Source organism: Alternaria arbusti, assembly GCF_024043155.1.
Source record: "Alternaria arbusti strain BMP 1465 chromosome Unknown scaffold_5, whole genome shotgun sequence".
NCBI classification, from domain to species: Eukaryota; Fungi; Ascomycota; class Dothideomycetes; order Pleosporales; family Pleosporaceae; genus Alternaria; species Alternaria arbusti.
In genome coordinates, this window is record NW_026249945.1 from 1609949 (window position 1) to 1630067 (window position 20119).

Genomic DNA, 20119 nt, shown 5'->3' on the forward strand with positions numbered 1-20119 from the left:
GCTGGCCCTCATCAAACATCATCGTGCGTTGCGGCAATTTTCTTCCCTACCCAGACACAAATTCTGCGTCTTGTCAACAGGGACGATGACGGATGACAGATGCATGAGCCCTGGTCTTCTAGCGAGCCAGCAAATCGCACGGAAGAGACCCTTTGTCCAAACCTTATGCTGGTCATCCCGCTCCCGCAGGCCTGTGTGTCCAGAGCCAAGCTCCCACGCTAGACTGGCGCTGTCTGCGGCGCGACGCCTGACCCATTTCTCCACCTCTCGTCATAGCTGCCTGTCACTGCGTACGTAGCATTCGCAGCAGATGGGCCACCAGGCATCGAACAGCACACATGTACATTGATACTCTGTAGCCAAGCTGTCGCAAGCATCTGTGCCGCATCCCCGATGCAACACGCTGCAGACAGCTTTAGGCACGGACTTGCAGTTCGACTCTCGCGTGCCGTGTCCCAGAGCATTTACCAATACCGCACGGAACATTGTCATTGGTGCCTGGCTTGTTAAAAGTACTACAACTGCACAGGTGCAGACTGGGCGAGCGCCACGCAGTAGCCAAAATGGCAGTGAACATCTCCAATCGAGATGACAATGACTGCTCAATGTACACGCTTGCAAGATGGCACAACCTATCTGCTCCCCACGTAACACGACATGGGCCGGGATGCCTGATGATGGCAGCGCAATCAGTTTGCACTTCCGGACAATTGACATTCGCTTGATCCTGCTTGTCAGCAGCCGAAACGTTGTCCAAACAGCTGGGTCGAAGGCGAAAACTCTGCACATCTCGCTTCACGCGCGAGACACGCTGTCGGGACGCACGTTATCACACAAAAATCTTTACATCACCTCTCGTCCATCCAGTTATCTCACTTGAGGGAACTTATGCGCGAAAGTCCAAATTACTCGTACATCTTGAAGCAAGGGGCCAAGGGCTGTCATGCAATGCGTACAAATACCCACTTCATCCTCACTAGGATACGCTGCGCTAAGGCCATGCTGGCTATTACCGCGACAGCAAAGACTGTGTATTTGCGGAGTCTTTGTCGGCATCGTTAGCTTCTACAGATGCTGGCCCTCTGACGACATCAGACGTCTAGCCTAAGTTCCAAAAGGCCCAGATCTACTCCATAAGTTGTTTGAAGCTACTTATCATGCAAGTTTTGGATCTGGTTATGATCGTGTCATGATTGTCTGACACAATGCTGGAGCCTCCTCCGAGCGCGTGTTTGAATCGATCGCGGCTCCATACCGGCAGCAATATTCCAAGTTCGACACGGGTACGCAAACTTGTTTAACCAAACCAGTACATAATATGTACATAATCAGCAATCTCCAACAATACCGAAGCATAGCCGTGCTTGTTCGGAAACTCCAGTTACGAAACTTTGGAAACGTCCTCTCTCCGTCTGTATGGGCCTTGAACTGGCGCGCCCGAGGTAGCGTCGCGCCGTGCCGGTCGTGAACCGAGATCCAGCGGCAAGCAAGCACGAGCTGCAAATCATTTCGAGTCAGGTACCTCTAACGTTTGTGGTACAGTTATCGCCGGATTCTGCTCGTCGCGGCATATCTTCGGATATGTATGGTGGAAAAGCTTTCATCTTCGGAGCATAGGTCACGTGCTCAAGGTTGATCTGGCCAGTTTGCCCCGAAACGGCTTGTATCCAGGAACGCTGCAACGTCGTAATGTGGGGAAGATGCCATATATGACATCGTCATCGTCTCAACCTACTGCTTCCAACTCCACCGGCTTGCGCGTCGTTTAATACCGCAGATATAGGTGGCCTTTTGGGAACCCTTACTAGCCATTCTTAGGCTCGGTGCGACTTTGGTATAGTAGATCCGATCAAGCCTCGTCCGTTGTCCGCTACGGGGCCCGGCGCTTTTCTTTTTCCATGGTTCGTCGATCTTAGATGACGACGTCGCACGACATGCTCACATGACTGAACTGTCATTCCGCACAGCAACCTTGGTACTCCATCTACGAAGCAAGACCCTGCAGCTGCACGTCAAACATCGCGCGACCAAGATTAGCATCGTCTCACAGCCGCATTCCCATATCATCAGCCACAAGAACACACGATCTATAGTCCGCTCACTAACCATCGGTCTCTTGAACCGAGCGAGCCGCAACCCATACGTCTACTCCACGGCTGTAAACGCGCTAAAATGACGTGCATCCTGACTGAGCCGTGGCTGACTCGGCGTCAAGAGACATCAAGGGTCTTGCCTGTCTTCTCCACAATCACGGCTACTTTCGCTGCATCCAGACTTTTCACCCCACCCTCTTCTTGCTTTCACCATCAGAACAGCCGGATGGCGTCTCGATCCTTGATTGTGATTTAGGCGTTCGGCGCCGCACGAGTCAGCTTTCAACACCTCACGTCATACATCGCGGGATGAGGCCGCCAGACATTCCCATAGTATCTGCAAAGGGCTACTTCGGTCTTAGGTCCACTCGCTGATAGATACTGGCGGATGATGGGCAAACGGGTGTGGGTACAATAACAACTAGTGCTCAGCAAAGTGTGCCATAGTGTACTATATTGGTAAGCGCTGAGGTGATACTGGAGACCAACAGGCGAAGGTCCATTTGCGGACCCTCTGTTTTGCAATACAGAGAGGGTCCTGCTGACAATGGTGGAGTTGACTAAACGCTGAGATCAATAGGATCGGAGACGCTCAGCCACCACAGATTTTGACAGCTTCGGCCATACATCTAATTCGCGCATGCTGCGCGCTGCCGATACAAGAATTTCGGCAGATGCAGTAAGCAGGATCCCCAGTCACATGTCACGCTCCACGGAAACAAAGGGACCTTCGCAGAGCCTCACGTATGCACGACTTCTGAAAATTGTTTGTTGAGCTGCGCGCCTGGCAGCGTCGGTGCTTCTCCGGCCCTCTTTGCTCCGCTTACCCCTCCCTCGCTTCCGAACACTCCCACGGGAATTACTGTACCGTGAGAGGCAATCAAGGGCAATAGCACCAGGATCGATGGGCACCCGCTCTCGCTTTCCAAGCGAAAGTATATTCTTACCCTCTTGCCTATGGCTACCCCACAATTGCCGTCGGCTTCATAGGCATTGAGTTTGACACTTGTCCTTGTGGCTGGGAAGTGCGGGACGACTAAGCGCCTATCACTGCACGATAGAGACGAGCTGCCTTTTGAGACCACGTCAAAGTCGGCATCGTGCGTGCAGGGGACGCCTAATTGCTGTACGTTTCCTCCGTGGAGCGCGTTTGGTGAGATGTACGAAGTATGTGGGTTCTGCTTTGTATGTGGTATGTACTGCGCTGGTTGTGATGCCAAGATACACACCTTGCATGTGTCTAGAACCAACGGTCGTGCACTCCGGTATATCGTCTGCAGGATATGAAGCATGTGTTTCGGGATCAAGTTGCCGAGGCCAGAGGCTGGGAATCGTCGATACGTTGTACGTTGCCTTGATTATCACCGGCCATATCGTGATGAAGGGCGGCCAAGCCGGACGGTCTTTCCTGTCCATTTGACTTTGCTCTATGTTTATCAAGTTACAGGTTATGTTATCTCCAATAGCTTTGAGTTTATGTAGTCCGAAAGCATGTTGCACATCAATACTGCAAGTCCATCACTATTAGTGCTATTGGATGGTTGTAGACGCCAAGTTCCCCGATTGGAAAAGCAAGCCTCAGAACAGACGAGAGCGTCCAAATCAGGACAACATGAATCAGAAACACCCGTGATCTGCGTGAAGAAGTAATACTCGTGTACAACAATCTATCGATGGACATTCCTCGGAGCCACTTACCCCGCCAACCGAAAGCACCTCCCCGCATCACAACACCACAGTACTCAGTATAGCATATCAATCCAACAACAACAACACCCAACAATCAAGTTCTTGGCCTCAGCCAAAAGAAGAAAAAAGACCCCTTCAGATTCGCCCATCCAGAATCCTACACAGGCGACATCAGCCTCACTACGCCCCACGGCCCGACAAACCCGACCAATCCAACAATGCCATCTCAAGACATACCCATCCTAGACACACACATCCACCTCTGGCCCTCAACCGCAACATCAGCCTCCAACCACGGCTGGATGACCCCCGGCCACCACCTCTCCAAACGGCACGGCATCTCAGACTACCTAGCCATTACATCGCCCCAACCCGCGGGCTTCATATACGTAGAAACGGATCGGTATCTTCCCTCCGCGGAGCCCAGTATCGCGGATTCCGATAGTAATGAGGAAGTGAAGGAGAAGTTGAGGGCGTGGGCGAAAGAGCCGTTGGAGGAAGTTAAGTTCCTGAGGAGGATAGTGGAGGGGAGGCCGGATGAGGGTGATGGGTTTAGTCCTGAGGAAAGTGGGAAGATGAAGGGGTGTGTGGTGTATGCGCCTTTTCATCTTTCGCCAAGGGTGTTCAATGTCTATCTCGATCTCGTTAAAGAAGCTGCTGGTCCTGCGCTCTGGAAATGCATCAAAGGGTGGAGGTACCTGTTACAAGGGAAGGGGCAGGGTGTTGTTGAGCAGATGCTTGCGGAGAATGAGGAGGCGTGGGTGAGCAATTTGCTTGGATTGAAGGGGCTGGGGGAGGGGTGTCAGGCGTGGTGTTTTGACGTAGGCGTTGATAACCATAGGGATGGGACGGGGCCTATGGAGGCGGTGGGGGAGTTAATAAGGGCTGTTAGAGCGAGGGAGGACGAGGACGAAGGAGGGGATAGGGAGGGTAGGAGGGTGAAGTTTGTGCTGAGTACGTATACGTCTTCCCGTTTTCCCTCAAACGCTTCTATCCTTTCTCACACAACACAACACACTACGAACTTCTCCACTAACACAACTCCCAGACCACCTCGCCAAACCCCCCCTCTCACCCACTTCCCCCGCCCCCTCCCCTATCTGGCTGCAAACCATGTCATCCCTCTCATCCAACACCAACGTCTACATGAAGTTCTCAGGCGCCTTCAACGAGTTTACCGTCTCACCCACGCCAGACGACGTCCCCAGTATCCTAACCGCCTTATCCCCTTTCCTAGACCACGTGTTCGAGTGCTTCCCAGGCAGAGTCATGTTCGGGAGTGACTGGCCGGTGTGTAATGTGGGTGGGCCTGCGGGGGAGGAAGGGAGCTGGAAGCTGTGGAGGAGCGTTGTGGAAGCGTGGATGGAAGGGAAGGGGTTGGGCGAGGGCGAGAAGAAGAGGGTTTGGAGGGGCGCGGGAGAGGAGGCTTATGGGGTGGTGTTGTAGATGGAGGGTTTGATACGATTGCATACAGATTCTTTGTGATGATGAAATCAATTTACATATGTTGTGTTCATGTGTATTGCTGAACTTGTTTGGGCAACCGTGGTTACAGAATATCAAAGTGTACGATTCGGCTTGCGCTACATTCACGATACGTGCGGCTTGAGGAAGTTCTAGGTGTAACACATACTCTTATTCGGGAATACCATCTCACTATAACCATCTAATCAAACCCCTCAAACCCACTCTCATCACCACTTTCCTGACGTCGCCCAGCCGTCTCCCTCTTCTTCGCCGCCTCCCTTGCTCCCTTCCTCTTATTCTCAATCTTGCGATCATACCCACTCTTACTACTAATCCTATCCACCTTCACCCCCTTCCCATCCCTCCCATCCTTACCCCCAACCTTCACACTCCTCCTCGCCTCAACACCCCTCCTCTTAAGCATCTGCCTCTCCCTCTTACTAGGCGTCGGCAACGCATCCAACAACCACTGTTTGACACACCCCTCCCCCTCACTAACCCCCCTCATCTTCTCACTCGCCCGGATAACATTCGCAATCAACTTCACAAACGGAATATCGTCCTGCGTGTAAAACGTCACAGCAACGCCTCCCTCGCGGCCAGCCCGCCCCGTCCGACCAACGCGGTGCACGTAACCGGCTGCGGAGGACGGGACATCGTAGTTCACCACGCCGTTCAAGCCGCGGAAGTCCACACCGCGGGATAACAGATCCGTGGTTATAAGAACCCAGATCTCGCCCTTTCGGAACCGCGTCATTATGCCATCTCTAGCCGACGAACTCAGATCAGCGTGTAAGACCGCGATCCGCGAACTACCGCCTGCTTCGGGCGGGATGTCGTAGAGGAGTTCGGAGTGGAGGGCGATGGCGCGGGGGATAGTTTGTGTGAAGACGAGGAAAGGGGGTCGCAGGATAGGAGTCGAAGATGATGTGAAAACAGAGGTTGGATGCAGGAGTTGGCGCAGGCCGAGGAGCTTGCCTTGTTCGGTTGCTGCGTAGGTTAGTTGGTGGGATATGTTTGGTATGGCGGAGTCTTTGAGGCCGACGACGAGGCGGATGAGGGGGGGTCGTGCGGGGAGGGTGGTGGTGGGCTGGTCTGAACGTTGGGAGGGCGGTGGACTGGAGAGGGCAGTCCAGCGGTCGTTCAAGGTAGACGTAGTCAAACTGTCGATATTCGAGCCCATTGTTGCGGACCAGAGACCGATTCTTAGCTTCGGATTCGTGCAGGCGTTCCATATCGCGAGGGTTTGTTCGCGGAAGAGAGGGTCGAGGAGGACGTCTGCTTCGTCGAGGACGAGTTGGGATACACTGGGGATACCCGCGACGGTACCATCCTTGCGCTTCAAGGCGTTCAGCAGAGCAAGTGGTGTAGCGACCAAGATGGCAGCTTTCACAAGCTCTGCCCGTCGACCAGCTTGCTTCTTCTTTGGCCCTACTGCTGTCTCCTCGTCTTCCGACTCAGACTCGTCGTCGTCGTTGTCCGATACCTCAGCTTTCTCTGTGTCGTCCTGCGTCTCTTCTTCTGGGTCCTGCACAACTCGCATACCCTTCCTCATAAGCGTAGCCTTGACCGCCGTCCCCTTCGCCAATTTCCTCGCCTCATTAACAATCTGCGCAGCGAGTTCTCTCGTAGGAGCAAGAATAACGGCGCGAGGACCCTCTTTCGTATCCTGGATTTTGCCCTCCGCAAGCAGAGAATCGATAATCGGTATCAGGAACGCTATCGTCTTTCCACTGCCCGTCGGCGCCACGGTCAAAAGATCGATATCCCCATTGTACTGAGCCCCAGACAAGCCCTCGGCGTCTTGCGTAGCACCACTCGACCCCTCACGCCCCTTCTTGCTCAGCAGCAACGGCAAAGCTCCCAGTTGCACCTCGGTAGGTAGCTTGTACCCCTGCTCTGCTATGTTCTCCGCCAGTCGTCTCGAGATACCGTATCGCGTCCGTAACTGCGCAAAAGAGGTGAGGGGTTGTGGGTAGAGCGACTTCTTCGCATCCTTTTTCTTCTCCTTGACCTCCTTCTCCTTCTTCCGCTTCTTCGACTTCTTTTCTTTGACTGGCTCTTCTACTTGCGGCGCGAAGTCGTCCAGGACCGAGACCTTGAGTTTGTGCGAGCGCAGTATCCGCTTGCACTCGTCCACATCATATGGCTCCTCTTCTACTTCCTCTGTATCGTTTTGAAGTCTGGCCTCTTCCTCCTTCTTCTCTTGCTGCTTCTGCTTCTTCCTCTGCTTCTTGGATAGCGTGCTTCCGTTTACGTCTGAATCTTTGCTTGCACCGCCGCCGAAGAAGTCGAGATCGGCGGGCAGGTCGTTTGCGCTAGGAGATGCATCCCGGCCATTCTGCTCTCTCTTCCTCTTGCGACTGGGACTCGACGTGTCGGACGGTTGTGCTGGGTCGTCGTGGCCAAACAGCTGCGGGTTTGCGACGGCGCCGGAGGAGGGAAGCTTTTGCGCGGACGAGCTTGGCGCCGCTTTGGAGGATCGCGAGAGGAGTTTGAACACGTTCATAGTGGCGGGGAATCAGGGCAGAGTCAAAAAGAGCGAATTATATCCTGTCCGGCATGGCGACCTGGGTTTTGTTCACACTGCAAAAGTTGGATGAATGCGCTCAGAAAAATAACTGGGCCGCGGCGATTCGGCGCAACTAGCGCCGATCATTCGAGCATTCACGCAGCTATCATTATCGTTGCTTGGACTGAAGTAGATGCATTGCCAATAATTGCACATGTGTAGAAAATGGAATCTAAATCAGAGGTATGTGCAGTATACAGTATCGGATCCCTTGCATCCCGAGTGCACCGCAAACACACTTGCTCAGCTTCCCTGCCCGCCAAATCGTACAGTGTTTCCTCGCCGCCCCCTCGTCGTCTTGCTCGCTACCGTTGGAACCTTTGTGCATGCTGTAATAGTCGTGTCGTAGCTTCCTCAGCTCATCGCACTCAGTGGTGCTCGTCCTTCTTGGTCCTGTAGCCAACAAGCTTGAAACGGCCGATGATCTCGCCAACCGAGAAGAAGCCAATTACCTCGGCGACAACTACTCCCATCGAGTACCATTGTTCGCGGGGAATGTTCCGGACTTGTGCAAGGACGTTGGCGGGTTGCTGCGAGGCGCTGTTGGCTTCGCTGGCTACGCGGTTGAAGAGCGAGGTTGGGTTGCGGAGAGCGTTCAATGCGGGCTGGATGTAGTTCTGCATCGTCTGGACGGATCTGGGTGCAGTTAGTAATTATTCCGATGCTCCAGTGTGTCGAGTAGTGCTGCTGGGAGGCTTACGGTGGTTGCATGCTTCGTTGGTGGGCAATGAGCTTGCCGAGCTCGAGTCCGACCCTTCCGTAGTAGGTAGCCTTGGGAACCAGTCCTGTAGTACTGTCAGTCGATAGTTCAGTTTGGAGTTTTCTGCTGTTCTGCGACTCGTGGACATCCGTCTGTCACGGGTGAGCCATGCAAATGTGGCTGCGCCTGATAAGCCATGTAGAGCTGTTCGGACGAGCCAATGCACTCCGCAATTTGCTCTCTCAGCTCAGACTACTGCACGCAATTCGCACATGGCCAATTGATACCCTCCCCCGCCGCAGAGATGGTGTGACTGACCGTTGACGAAGTTGACCATCCTTCCTACCCGTCCAGTGGCCTGCTGTGTCGCATTGTTGGCGGCTTGACCGGCACTCTGTGCGGCTGAGCTCGCCGAGCTTGTGACCTTGGTGAGACCCTCTGAGGCCTTTGACTGTGCCTTTGACGCGGTTTCCTTTACAGTGTTGGTGGCTTCGGCGGTCGTCGAGGCATTGCGGATGCCAGCGCGCCGGACGGCAAACGTCGATTGCCGTATGGCGGCACGTGATGCAGCGAGAGACATGTTGATGCGAATTGACTGAGGGGAGATGGGGTGTCGCCGGTCGTCTGCTCGTCTCGTGAGGGTGGATGGAGCTCGGCAGTGACGCTTGGTTTTTCAGCGGAGTCCGTGCGTCGTCGCCGCTTGCCGGCTCAGGGGATCAACCATGTTGCCATTACAACCTCAACAATCCGATGCTAGTCACCATGAGGTCACTTTCATGAGAGATTTGTAGTTGTATCATGAAAAATACGTGCTTCACTGTCATACTCATCTCCAGGTTATGCGACACTTCTCCAGTAGTGAACAATCTTCTCACAACACCATCACCAACTACCATCGAAACTACTCTTCTTCTCCTTGGGCTGTCCCAACATCTCACCTTTGATCAGAAAGTTTAACTTTCTGATCTCGGTCCAGCGACTCAACGCGCCCAGCTCAAGCACACTCATCCTTCTCATCTTACCACTGGGGTTTCCAATAACGACAGCTTTCCAGTCACTGCCCCGGCCGACCTTTTCTAGGTCTTTGAACTCCTGCCAGGCTGCCGTATCGCGACGGGTTCCGAAGGTATGGTTGGGTATAACTTGTACGGATTTGAAGCGGCAGAGGACCAGGATCAGAAGAACAGTGATGCCAAAGAGAATGCCCGCCGTAGCACCCGTGGACTTTTGCGCGCCAAGACTTCGCGTCATGTTGCCGCCCACCATGGTTGCGACAGCGGCGAGGACGAAAGCAATGATCTGGCTAGCAAAGATGCCAGCAGTAACACGTGGAAAGGAGGTGTAGTTCGTCCTTCGTCTGCGATCTTGGACAGCCATGCTTTGCAAGCGATGTCGCGTATTGACTCCAGGTTGCAAGTCACACGTATCGAACGTCTCCATCATCAGGCCATGGCATTCGGCTATGGCGAGGATACTGAGGAATCCCACAGCGCCAGCGAAGATGATCGGTACAAGCCATGGTTGAGGGCACCTAGCCGACGAGACAGTGTACGCCATGCCCATCAGCGGAAGCGTGAGCGTGAAGATGGCGCGGCGGACAAGATGGCTCGACCAGGTCACTTGCTTCTGGAAGGTCATGGAGTCGGTGCGGAACGCACTTTTCCGCTCACGAGAGAAGATGCCGGCTTTCGTCAAGGGGATGGCAAGGAAGGCGCCAATAGCTATAGATATAACGCCTGCGCCCACCTTTGTTGGTTTCCATCGGTAGTCTCGCGACAACAGAGCGCCGAGAAGGACTATCACAAGTACTACCTGTGCGTAGATCCATCCGAGGTAGAGTGCCAGGACGAGGAAACCAGGTTGGCAGAGCATCATTGTCATGAGCTTGATACCCGCCCACACTTCTTCAAACCAATACTTCGGTCCCTCAGTCTCGATATGTAACTTTACCTCACCCCGACTCACGCGCCTGGTAATATAGTTCTCGTCTCTGTCGTACACCTCAGTTACAGACTTCCGAAAGGGTGCGCGTCGCGTTTCCGAAGTCGTGATGTTGAGGACCAAGGCAAAAGCTAGAATCACGACGATGATGTAGAATCCCCACTGCGGCGATAGACGGTCGATGATCGCAGCGCCAATCTGAAAGCCGACGGCAATAGAAGCAATCCAGCACCATGACCAGATACCCAGCCACATACCCATACCCCCACCATGGCGGCGGACATCATTCGCGACAACGAACTCTTGGTGAGGATTCTTGGACTGTAGCGAAGCCCCAAAGAGGTCAAGCAGTACAGTGATGTAATTGACGTTTGCGAAGCCGAGGACGAGACCAGATACACCACGCGATAGCAAAAGGCCGACACGATACCTTGCCTCCTTGTTGTGATAGCCGCTTACAACAATAGCTTGAGGAAACTGAAGTGGCAAGGCAATTGCTAGTGAAGCAAGAATATAGGGCTTTCGTCCGTGTAAGAGAGGTAGTGTCCAAGCGAAGAAGGTCGAGATAGCAAGTCCAGCGTAGAGTACTGCATTGCCTATGATCACGATATGTCGTTCGTCCGCGAGAGAGTACTGGATGCGAGGTACCTCACCGGCGTAGATACCGACGATGATGCCAAGCAGAGCTGTGTTGATACATGCAATACTGGCGGTCAGACGCTTCTTGCCCGTAGACCAGTTTCTCGCAATTGGCTGTCTTCGGTGATGTCGGTGAAGACTGAACGTATGGTGGTGCGCCTGTTCCCGCACAGTGAGTTCGCCGCCATATGGTTTCGATGGTACATCATCCTCGTCGGATGAGCACTCGGTTTCACCGAAGCCTGAATCTCTTGGTTCGGGCCGGGGCTTGGGTCGACACACAAGCTCTGGGCTGTGGTGGCGTCGATGTCGGTGTCGTGTGGAATCACCGTGGTGGCGTCGGCGAGAGCGACCACGAGACTCATCTCGACCGACAGGACGGAGGACAAAATCCACATGTTCTCTTGGAGCTGGCTGAACGAGCTTGGGCGGAAGCAGCTCGGCATGGAGGTGGTCTCGTTCGCTTTTGCGGTCACTGGACGAACACGACGACGTAGAAGGACTGCTTTCTTTTCGCGCATTCTGATTCGAGTAGGCCCAGTCATAAGACACCGATGCTCTTGGCAGGTCAGCATGCAGACGGACGTCGGGGGCGATATCATCCAGATTAGTCCGATCAACGACAACCGGGAGTATGTTGTGGGTGCGAGAAGGCGAGCTTGAAGACTCAGACACCTTGAGAGGAAGAGCAGTTGTCATGAGATATTCAGGCTCGGTGGTAGCGTCGTGTACGGCGTCTCTCGCCCCCTCTATAATTGTGTACAGTTCTTCCATTTGGAGCCGATCATCGACAACCTCTGCAACCGTGGCAGCTTCCTGTACCATGTCTTCCAAGTCTTCTACTGCGTTGCTTATTTTTCGTTTTGCCGCCCGCTCAAAGGTAACTCGGGCTGGTGCCGGTTGCGTAGGAGACATTGTGACTCTAGAGATTACTGCTGGAGGCGTGCTGGTGCAGTCTGACGTGCTGGACTGTTGAAGATGATTCGGGACTGGCGCGAGACTGTCAGCGCGAGGGCGAGCATCGTGAACATGGTTGACTCCCAGCTCGTCAACATCCTGTTTGATGTTCACGACAGAAAGCCTCTTTTGTGGTTCATGTGACTGCGATATGGACGTTCGATGCGCCGACCTTAACGGCGTTACTGTATTAGTCGCCAATGAGAAACGGCGCGTTTGGGCTTGTCGATGTCTCGTTACTGGAGAGGGGCTACTGGTAGCTGTTGATGGAACCCGACGTTCACCTGCTGGTACCGATGACTTCCTTCGTGGCATCGGTCTAGTCGTGATAATGGGCTGAATCGCAGACGCGACAGTCACCTTGCCGCTAGGTCGCGTGCTTGGTGATGGAGACGGCTTAGGGCTTTCGTGACCATCTACAGGCGAGCTGCATGGGCTCTCCACAGTTGTGCTGTTCTGACCATCCGTGAACGTTGCAGCCACGGCCTGCGGAGCTTTGGCATTGAGCCAGGGAAGTCTGTCTGATGTCGTTCGTGTTCCAAGCTTCTTGCGTTCCGGTGCCCTCGTCGTCTTTGGGGGAGCGCTCGACGCCTTCGAGGCATTGTTCTCAGACTCAGTCATGTTGTTGAGTAAGCGATTGATCGAGGTGATCTGGAACGGCGAACACGCGTGAATACTGAAGACGGCAATTATGCGCTGATGTGAAGCTTGCCGACCGAGTTGCTATAGGATCGAAGTGAGAGTTCAGCCGAAAAGGTCATGTGTGAAATGGATGAGACGACCAGCTTCGACTGCTTGCAGGTAAACGCAAGCAGGGCGGCGAAGGTAGAGGGTTTAGAAGAAGCTGGCCGTTGTAGCGATGAGACAAAAGGATGAACGGCGTGGAAGGTGTGGAACCAACGTCGTGTGAGCACTTGAGTGCGACAGCATGAAAGTCGAGCTAGCTGTCTGTTTACTTGCCGGACGCACTTGGCCTTGTACTCGCTCTTTCCGTTGCTGCATGTGAAGGGCGCCACTCACTTTGAGAGCCAGTGCGACACTCACCCACGTTATCTGGAATCGTGGCAACGGCAGTTGTGACATTGCAGAGCTTCTTGTATCTTGGAGGTATATCATACTACGTGCACCATATCCTCACGACCGTATCGCCTCAAGCACTGTTCCAGTCATAGCAAGCACCTTCTCCTCTTCCAGTCGTTGCGCAACGAGCCTACAAAGATTAGCATTACCACCACAAAGAAGCTTCATATAGTACTTACTGCAAACTGACCGGCAGGCCATCAAGCAGTTCAGGGTTATCTGGCATTCATTAGTCATTATCAACTGTGAGAAGATGTGCCACTTACAGCTATCATAAGCACCCTGACAGTAACCGCTCTGAGCCTTATAGTCGCTCGCATACTTATCCAACGCCTTATCGACCGAGATTCCGCAAGGAAACGACGTAGCAGAGTAGTCAACCACGTTGTACACGCCGGTATATCCGACGTATTTGAAGTCGCCGTGCGCTACGCTTGAGTATGGGGTTGTTGGAGCTAATGATTGTCAGAAAAGAATGTTTCAGCAAAACCATAGTTCTCTCTGTCTTACCTAGAATGGCATCGAGTCCCTCAATGGCCATCCACTGTTCCAGGTATTGCCGCTGTAGCTCAGATCTCTCTGTATGCAGCTTCCACATATCATAGACGCCCAGCTCTTTGGCGTCTTTGTACTGCAACATCTCTGGCCGGTACGGCTCGCCTGTTACGCCGAGTAATGCTTCCACGCTCTTGCCTCCATCCGCAACGAACATGCGCCCCAGAAGTTCTATCGCCTTAGCATGCAACTTCGGATTCCAAGCCAAAACTTCATGCCCAGCCTTCTTCAGCTTGACCGCCGTCTCCTTCAGCGCACGAGTCACCGGCGGCGTAGGCAAACAGATACCGTCGTTGTATAGCACCGCGATCTTAAGCTTCTTCGGGAGATCTACTGGTCGCCACGGTATCGGCAGCATCTTTGGGTCCAACTTCCAGCACTCTGCGTCGACGATGGCTTTGGAGTACATGGTGATGTCCCGGAGTGTTTTGCCCATGGGCCCGTTGACGGACTGTACTGCTTCCTGGCCAGCGAGACCGGATCTGCATCGTTGTGTGGTGAAGCGACCGAAGGAGGGGCGCAGAGTGAAGATACCGGTACATGCCGCTGGGATACGCAAGCTGCCGCCCTGACATTGTTAGATCTGAAGGTCTAGTGGAAAGTCGTACCTACGATGTCTGTTCCGACGCCCAGAGGACTTCCTCCAAATGCGATGAGGGCTGATTCTCCGCCTGAAGAGCCGCCGGACGTGACTTTGCGGTTGAGCGGGTTGACAGTGCGGCCGAACGTGTTGTTCACGGACTCTGCCTGTGTCGTGTCAGTTTTCAGCCCGTTACACATGCGCGCGTACGTACGATCATCATGGCTGTTGGCACATTGGTCTTGCAGTACTGGACAGCGCCCAGTCGACGCAGTATTTCCACCAGCGTGGCATCGTATTCGGCGGGTTGGTTCACTAACGAGGTGAAGCCTACGGTGCTGTCTTTCCCCTTTACGTTGAAGTTGTCTTTGAGCGATATAGGCAGGCCATGGAGCGGTCCTACGGTCTTGCCAGTTCGTTCGAGATGCTCATCGAGGGATTTAGCTTGTTGCACCGCTTCATCGAAGAAGGCGTCGCTGAGACAATTCGTCTATAATCCATCAGATCACCTCAACTCTACTCCACAAAACTCTGCCATACCAGTTGATGCGCTGCTGCGGCGCATTTGCAGAACGCGACCGTGACGTCTTCGGCGCTCCATGCTTTCGACGCGATCTTCTCGAGAATATCTGACGCGGTGCTCCCAGTGATCGCGAGTTCTGACTCCGTAAGCCATCCAGATTCCCTGGGCCACGTCGTGACATCGAGTTGTGATTCCGGTGGAAACTTGTCCTGGGGTATGCGGTATTGAGTCGGAATGGATTCCGCGAGAGCTGCGCGCTTCCCCGCGGCAACTTTCTCCCAGTTTGCTTCAGATGTCATACTTCAGGACTTTTTGCAACACCAAACTACCGTGATATGGATGACTGTGGTATCCAAGTCTATTGAATTAAAAGAGGAATTTGTAAACATCTCCGTGCGTATCCTTCGCCATTCCGTATTCCTATCCTCCCCACTCTCGGGTGCATCTGCGCCGCGGTCCATACGTGATGGCGGCCCTGAACCGAAGCCATCGAAGGCGTCGACAGTACCATTCCCCGCATTTACACGCGCCCAAGCCAGACTAACCCCTAGCAGACATGCCGCTCAGTCGGCCGAGATAGACTGCCGTTGCTCAAGAGGATATACCGGCCGTGTTGAGATTCAGATACGCCTCCCCAAGCACCCGATACCGGCAATCAGCTATCCAACCACGGGCGTCATGATCGTCGGTGAGGGTTACTGATTGTGAACGCTCCGAGTCAGGCATAAGTGGCGTACTATCATCCATATCTCGTTCCCAGCGTCTATCGGTCCTTTCATGCATGGACGGACAATGTCACCCGAAGAGATTCGAGACTACATACAGAACTGATAACGGCGATTGTTTGGAGACACGATAGAATCGTCTTTTGTCGCGCAACCTCATATCTTCAGCGACGAGGCGCATTACCTCTGCTCAGCTGAGGTCAACACTGCAACATCTCAACTTTGAGATAACAATCTCCAAAATGGCCAACAGCTTCATCGCCTATCTTCGAGGCGACCAGAATGCGCCAGGCGAGCGCAAGCTGGTGCAGAAGCTCGACTTCTTCATCCTTACTTTCTGCTGTCTCATGTACTTTCTGAACTATCTTGATCGCACAAACCTCAACAATGCGTATGTTTCTGGCATGAGGGAAGAGTTGAGCTTCAAGGGAAACCAGCTCAATCAAATCAACACCGTTTTTACTGTCGGGTGAGTGAGCATGGACAAGAAAGACATGCAGAAGTATACTAATAGTCCATCCCAGATACACCATAGGCCAAGTCCCATGCAACATAGCCCTCTACTACATCAAACCTCGCTACTTCTTCCCAGCATGCATGGTACATCTCCCCCCATCCATCCCTCCACCCACAATCCACCCTTCCTAACAAGACCACCAGGTAGCATGGGCGGGCCTAACAATGGTAACAGCCGCCGCGCAAAAGCCGCAAGACATTATGGCCATCCGCTTCTTCCAAGCGCTCTTCGAATCCTCCACCTTTGTAGGAACCCACTACATCCTGGGCTCCTGGTACACAGAAAAAGAGCTAGGGAAAAGATCCGGCATCTTCACTGCTTCGGGTCTGGCAGGCACGATGATAGGCGGGTTTATTCAGACGGGGATTCATAGTAGTATGGATGGGTTGAGGGGGATGAGTGGGTGGAGGTGGTTGTTTAGTAAGTATTCAAATCTATTTACACATTTACATACACATGTATTAACATCGTTCTCAGTAATCGACGGCATCATCACCCTCCCCGTAGCCCTCTACGGTTTCCTCCTCTTCCCTGGTAAGTCCTGGCTATACGAAATGCATGTGAGACATGTACTGACTTCGTACCTCTACCTCTGCAGACACCCCCCGCAACACAAGGGCCCCCTACCTCTCCGCCACCGAAAAGGCCCTCGCCATATCCCGCGTCCCCGAAGTCAGCGAACGAACCCCCATCTCCTTCTCCTTCCTAAAACACTGCTTCAGCACATGGTACTGGTATTTCTTCGTCATCCTCTGGATCCTCGCCGGAGAAACCGAATCCTTCAGCACAAACGCCTTGCTCCAACTGTACATGCGGTCTCATCCAACGGAAACATACACCGTAGCCCAGAACAACAATTACCCAACCGGCGTCCCAGCCGTCGGCATAGCATCCACCCTCTTCTGGGCGACCCTCACGGATTTCATGGGCGGAAAACGTTATCTAGTGGGTTACTGGATCGCAGCCACAGGCATCATAACCTCCGCGCTCATACTCGCCTTTCCACACTCCACACCCATCCACTTCGGCATGTACTACTGGGCGGGCAGCGTATACGCCTGCCAAGCCACGTTCTTCGCGTGGGCGAACGATGTGCTAAGGTACGAAGAAGATAGTCTGAGAGCGGTGGTGATTGCAAGTATGAATATGGGGAGTAATGCGATTAATGCTTGGTGGAGTATTCTGTTTTACGGGGCGGATATGGCGCCGTATTTTACGAGGGGCATGTGGGCGATGATTGCGGTTAGTATTGGCATGGGGGTGTGGTGTGCGGGCGGGGTTTGGTGGCAGAAGAGGAGTGAGAGGAGGAGTGAGGGGAGTGTTGTGCATGCTGAGGTTAGGGGGAAGGGGGAGAAAGTGTAGTCGTTTTTTGGTGTTGTTGTACTTCTACTTCGCGGCTCGGGGAGCTAATACAAACGCCTTGATAACGCCGAATTGTTATGCAATCATACTACCATCCATCCATCAAGAGCACAAACACTATCCTATCCTGTGCTATCCTATCCTACATCCCTCATATCAAGCCCCCTATGACACACCACCGAACCTCTGGCTCGCCCTCCCGCCACGCATACTATTCATGAAATCAGCCGAAGGATCACTGCCCAGCCCATTCCACCCATTAGCACCAACACGCTGGCCCTCCCTCTGCGCCTTGTTGATTTTCTCCTGGAGCTGCGAGGCCCCCGAATCGATGAGCTGGAGCTGAGCGAGCTGTGTGTTGAGGACGCGGACGACCTTGGTGAGGGGATCGTCTGGCTTGCCGGTCTTGCTGAGCGTCTGCGATGTGTTGTTGATCTCTTCAATCATTTCCGTAAGGTCTTTGTTGAGTTCGTTGAGGCGGTCTTGCAGTTTTTCGGCGAGCTTGTAGCTGGGTGGTTGTTAGTCATTGTGCAGATTTTTAGGGGTGTAGATACAACTTACGTCCTCTCGCGCTCTTGGTCTGGGCCGCGAAGCGTCTCGTTCTTGCCGCTGACACCGTGCATCTTCATGAGGTTGTCAATCTCCTTTTCGTAGCGATCGAGGTAGGAGTCGAGCTCTTGCTGGTTCTCCTCCATCATCGTTAGCTGCCTCTCCACCTCGGCCGCGTCACGCTCGGCTTGGAACGTCTTGGAGTATAATTGGCGGACTTTGTCAGAGTTCTCGACGAGCGCCCTGTCCCATGATGCGACTGTTTCGGCTTGTGATTGAAATTCCTTCTGGTACTTGGATAGGTCGGCGGCCCAGCGGGTGATGATCTCGTCCATGGACTTGTTCTTCAGGCGTGATTGCGCCGATGGTGCGGGTCCGGCGGTTGATGCAGCAAGTCCGCTTTGGCCTGCATTGTTTCCGCTTGTCGCTCCAGGGGCTGGAGTTGGCTGTGAAGTGGTGTTGGACGACACTGCTGGTGCTTCGCTTCCTGCGGGCTTGCTGAACAAGCTGGGAGTGGCTCCAGATGTGGTGGTGGTAGCAGCTCCAGAAGCAGCGGATGTAGTGTTTCCGCCTCCCAATCCACTTCCAAGGCTGGGGAACAAGGATGTGTTTGACGATGCGGTTGTCGTAGGTGCACCGCTTGTTGCCGTGGTCGTAGCTCCAGTTGTTGCAGCGGTGCTAGCGGGAGCAGCAGGCTTGGGAAAGCTGAATCCACCGCCCGTAGATGCTGGTGTGGAAGCTCCCGCAGGCGAGAATAGGCTCGGTGCCGCAGAACCGGATGACGCAGCGTTGTTTCCACCCAGACTCAAGCCCGAGGTCGCAGTAGGCTGCGTAGAAGCTGGCGCAGCAGATGAGGTACCCAAGCTAAATCCTCCCAATGGCTTCGCAGGTGTCGAGGAGGGGGTGTTGCTGCCCAGTCCGCCAAAGAGACCACCTGCAGGTTTGGAAGCCTGCGCGTCTTGTGAAGCAGGCGCTGACGGACCACCTCCGAATAAGCCGCCCGAGGGAGTAGACGCAGGTGCAGCGGGCTTGTTCGCATCGCCCAAGGCGCCTGTGTTTCCTCCTAGGCTGAAGCCGCCTGAAGGCTTTGCGGCAGATTGTCCAGAAGCAGCGCCAAAAAGACCAGGTGTGGAGGACGCAGAGGTTGCTGCTGGCTTTTGGCCGAAAAGCGAGGATGTGCCTCCGCTAGACTGGTTGTTCTGGCCGAATAGACTTCCACCTGGAGGTGCGCCGGCTGGAGTGGTGGAGGGGAGGAAAGACGTCTTGTTTGCTGCTGGCGTAGCTGTTGGTGTCGAGCCTACACGACATGTCAGCAGTCGCGTTGGATGTCACAGATATGGCCAGCTACTCACTACCTGCTCCGCCGAATCCACCAAATGGAGAGCCGGAAGATGCTGGCGCCGCGCCAGTTGAAGCTCCACCGAATAGTCCACCAGCTGGTTTTGGCGCATCTCCCTCCTTCTTCTGTCCAAAACCAAACCCGCCGCCGAAACCTGGTGTTGAGGATGGGGCCGGTGTAGCTGAGCCTCCGCCAAACAGACCACCACCAGGCTTGGATGCAGGTGTGTTGGATGCGCCGCCGAAAAGACCGCCTGAGCCGCCTGAATTAGCTGCACCACCGCCAAAGAGGCCGCCGCCGCCGCTGCTAGCTGGTGTGCTCGAGGTGTTGTTTGCGGTGCCGAAGAGAGATGGCGTCGCGCTGCCAGTGGAGGGTGCAGCGCCAAACAACGACTTCTGAGGAGTGTTGCTGCCGCCGCTGTTGTTGGCAGCGCCGCCGAATGTGAAGCCGCTCATGATGGCGGGTGTGGAGGACAGCTCTGGTGCTTGTTGTTGATGGGCGACGGAGCTGTTGTGGTCGGCGAGATATGAAGAACGCGCGAAAGTCTAGTCGTGTCGCGCCCGGGGATGGAATGGTCGGGCCGCTAATGGACGAGGTCAAAGAATTGCGCGTAGTCGTGTATTCTCCTCACGCGCATCGACGTCGCGCCCAAAAGTTAGACAAACAGATGCAAGGGTCAGGGCTTAGCTCCGGTGAATTGTTGTTCCCACCTTCCCGCTGCTGGAGCGTCCAGACCGCTCGTCCCCGCTAATCGAGCGTGCCTGAACGACGACACGCTCAAGCAACGAGGCGCAGTCTCCTGTCGCCTTCGCAGATCACTCCTCCTCCGCC

At 54.1% G+C, this 20119-nt stretch overlaps 7 protein-coding genes across 7 annotated transcripts; 2 read left to right on the forward strand and 5 right to left on the reverse strand.

Moving 5' to 3' along the window:
- Positions 1-4000: 4000 nt before the first annotated feature.
- J4E86_005061 (uncharacterized protein) lies at positions 4001-5228 on the forward strand (the record flags this gene model as incomplete). The annotated part of the gene is made up of 2 exons (XM_051445597.1): positions 4001-4712; positions 4831-5228. 2 exons carry the CDS (start codon positions 4001-4003, stop codon positions 5226-5228), a joined length of 1110 nt encoding a protein of 369 aa, XP_051303694.1.
- Positions 5229-5476: 248 nt separating this feature from the next.
- Positions 5477-7758, reverse strand: J4E86_005062 (uncharacterized protein; the record flags this gene model as incomplete). The annotated part of the gene is made up of 2 exons (XM_051445598.1): positions 5477-5535; positions 5625-7758. 2 exons carry the CDS (start codon positions 7756-7758, stop codon positions 5477-5479), a joined length of 2193 nt encoding a protein of 730 aa, XP_051303695.1.
- Positions 7759-8189: 431 nt separating this feature from the next.
- J4E86_005063 (uncharacterized protein) lies at positions 8190-9101 on the reverse strand (the record flags this gene model as incomplete). The annotated part of the gene is made up of 3 exons (XM_051445599.1): positions 8190-8457; positions 8522-8606; positions 8840-9101. The coding sequence occupies 3 exons, from the start codon at positions 9099-9101 to the stop codon at positions 8190-8192; spliced, it is 615 nt and encodes a 204-aa protein (XP_051303696.1).
- Positions 9102-9403: 302 nt separating this feature from the next.
- Positions 9404-12016, reverse strand: J4E86_005064 (uncharacterized protein; the record flags this gene model as incomplete). The annotated part of the gene is made up of 2 exons (XM_051445600.1): positions 9404-11215; positions 11273-12016. The coding sequence occupies 2 exons, from the start codon at positions 12014-12016 to the stop codon at positions 9404-9406; spliced, it is 2556 nt and encodes an 851-aa protein (XP_051303697.1).
- Positions 12017-13192: 1176 nt separating this feature from the next.
- On the reverse strand, positions 13193-15095 carry J4E86_005065 (uncharacterized protein; the record flags this gene model as incomplete). The annotated part of the gene is made up of 7 exons (XM_051445601.1): positions 13193-13268; positions 13318-13357; positions 13405-13593; positions 13649-14261; positions 14306-14440; positions 14488-14763; positions 14814-15095. 7 exons carry the CDS (start codon positions 15093-15095, stop codon positions 13193-13195), a joined length of 1611 nt encoding a protein of 536 aa, XP_051303698.1.
- Positions 15096-15763: 668 nt separating this feature from the next.
- On the forward strand, positions 15764-17400 carry J4E86_005066 (uncharacterized protein; the record flags this gene model as incomplete). The annotated part of the gene is made up of 5 exons (XM_051445602.1): positions 15764-15990; positions 16046-16121; positions 16182-16458; positions 16516-16572; positions 16637-17400. 5 exons carry the CDS (start codon positions 15764-15766, stop codon positions 17398-17400), a joined length of 1401 nt encoding a protein of 466 aa, XP_051303699.1.
- Positions 17401-17565: 165 nt separating this feature from the next.
- Positions 17566-19743, reverse strand: J4E86_005067 (uncharacterized protein; the record flags this gene model as incomplete). Its single annotated transcript, XM_051445603.1, has 3 exons — positions 17566-17908; positions 17962-19246; positions 19302-19743. The coding sequence occupies 3 exons, from the start codon at positions 19741-19743 to the stop codon at positions 17566-17568; spliced, it is 2070 nt and encodes a 689-aa protein (XP_051303700.1).
- Positions 19744-20119: the final 376 nt, after the last annotated feature.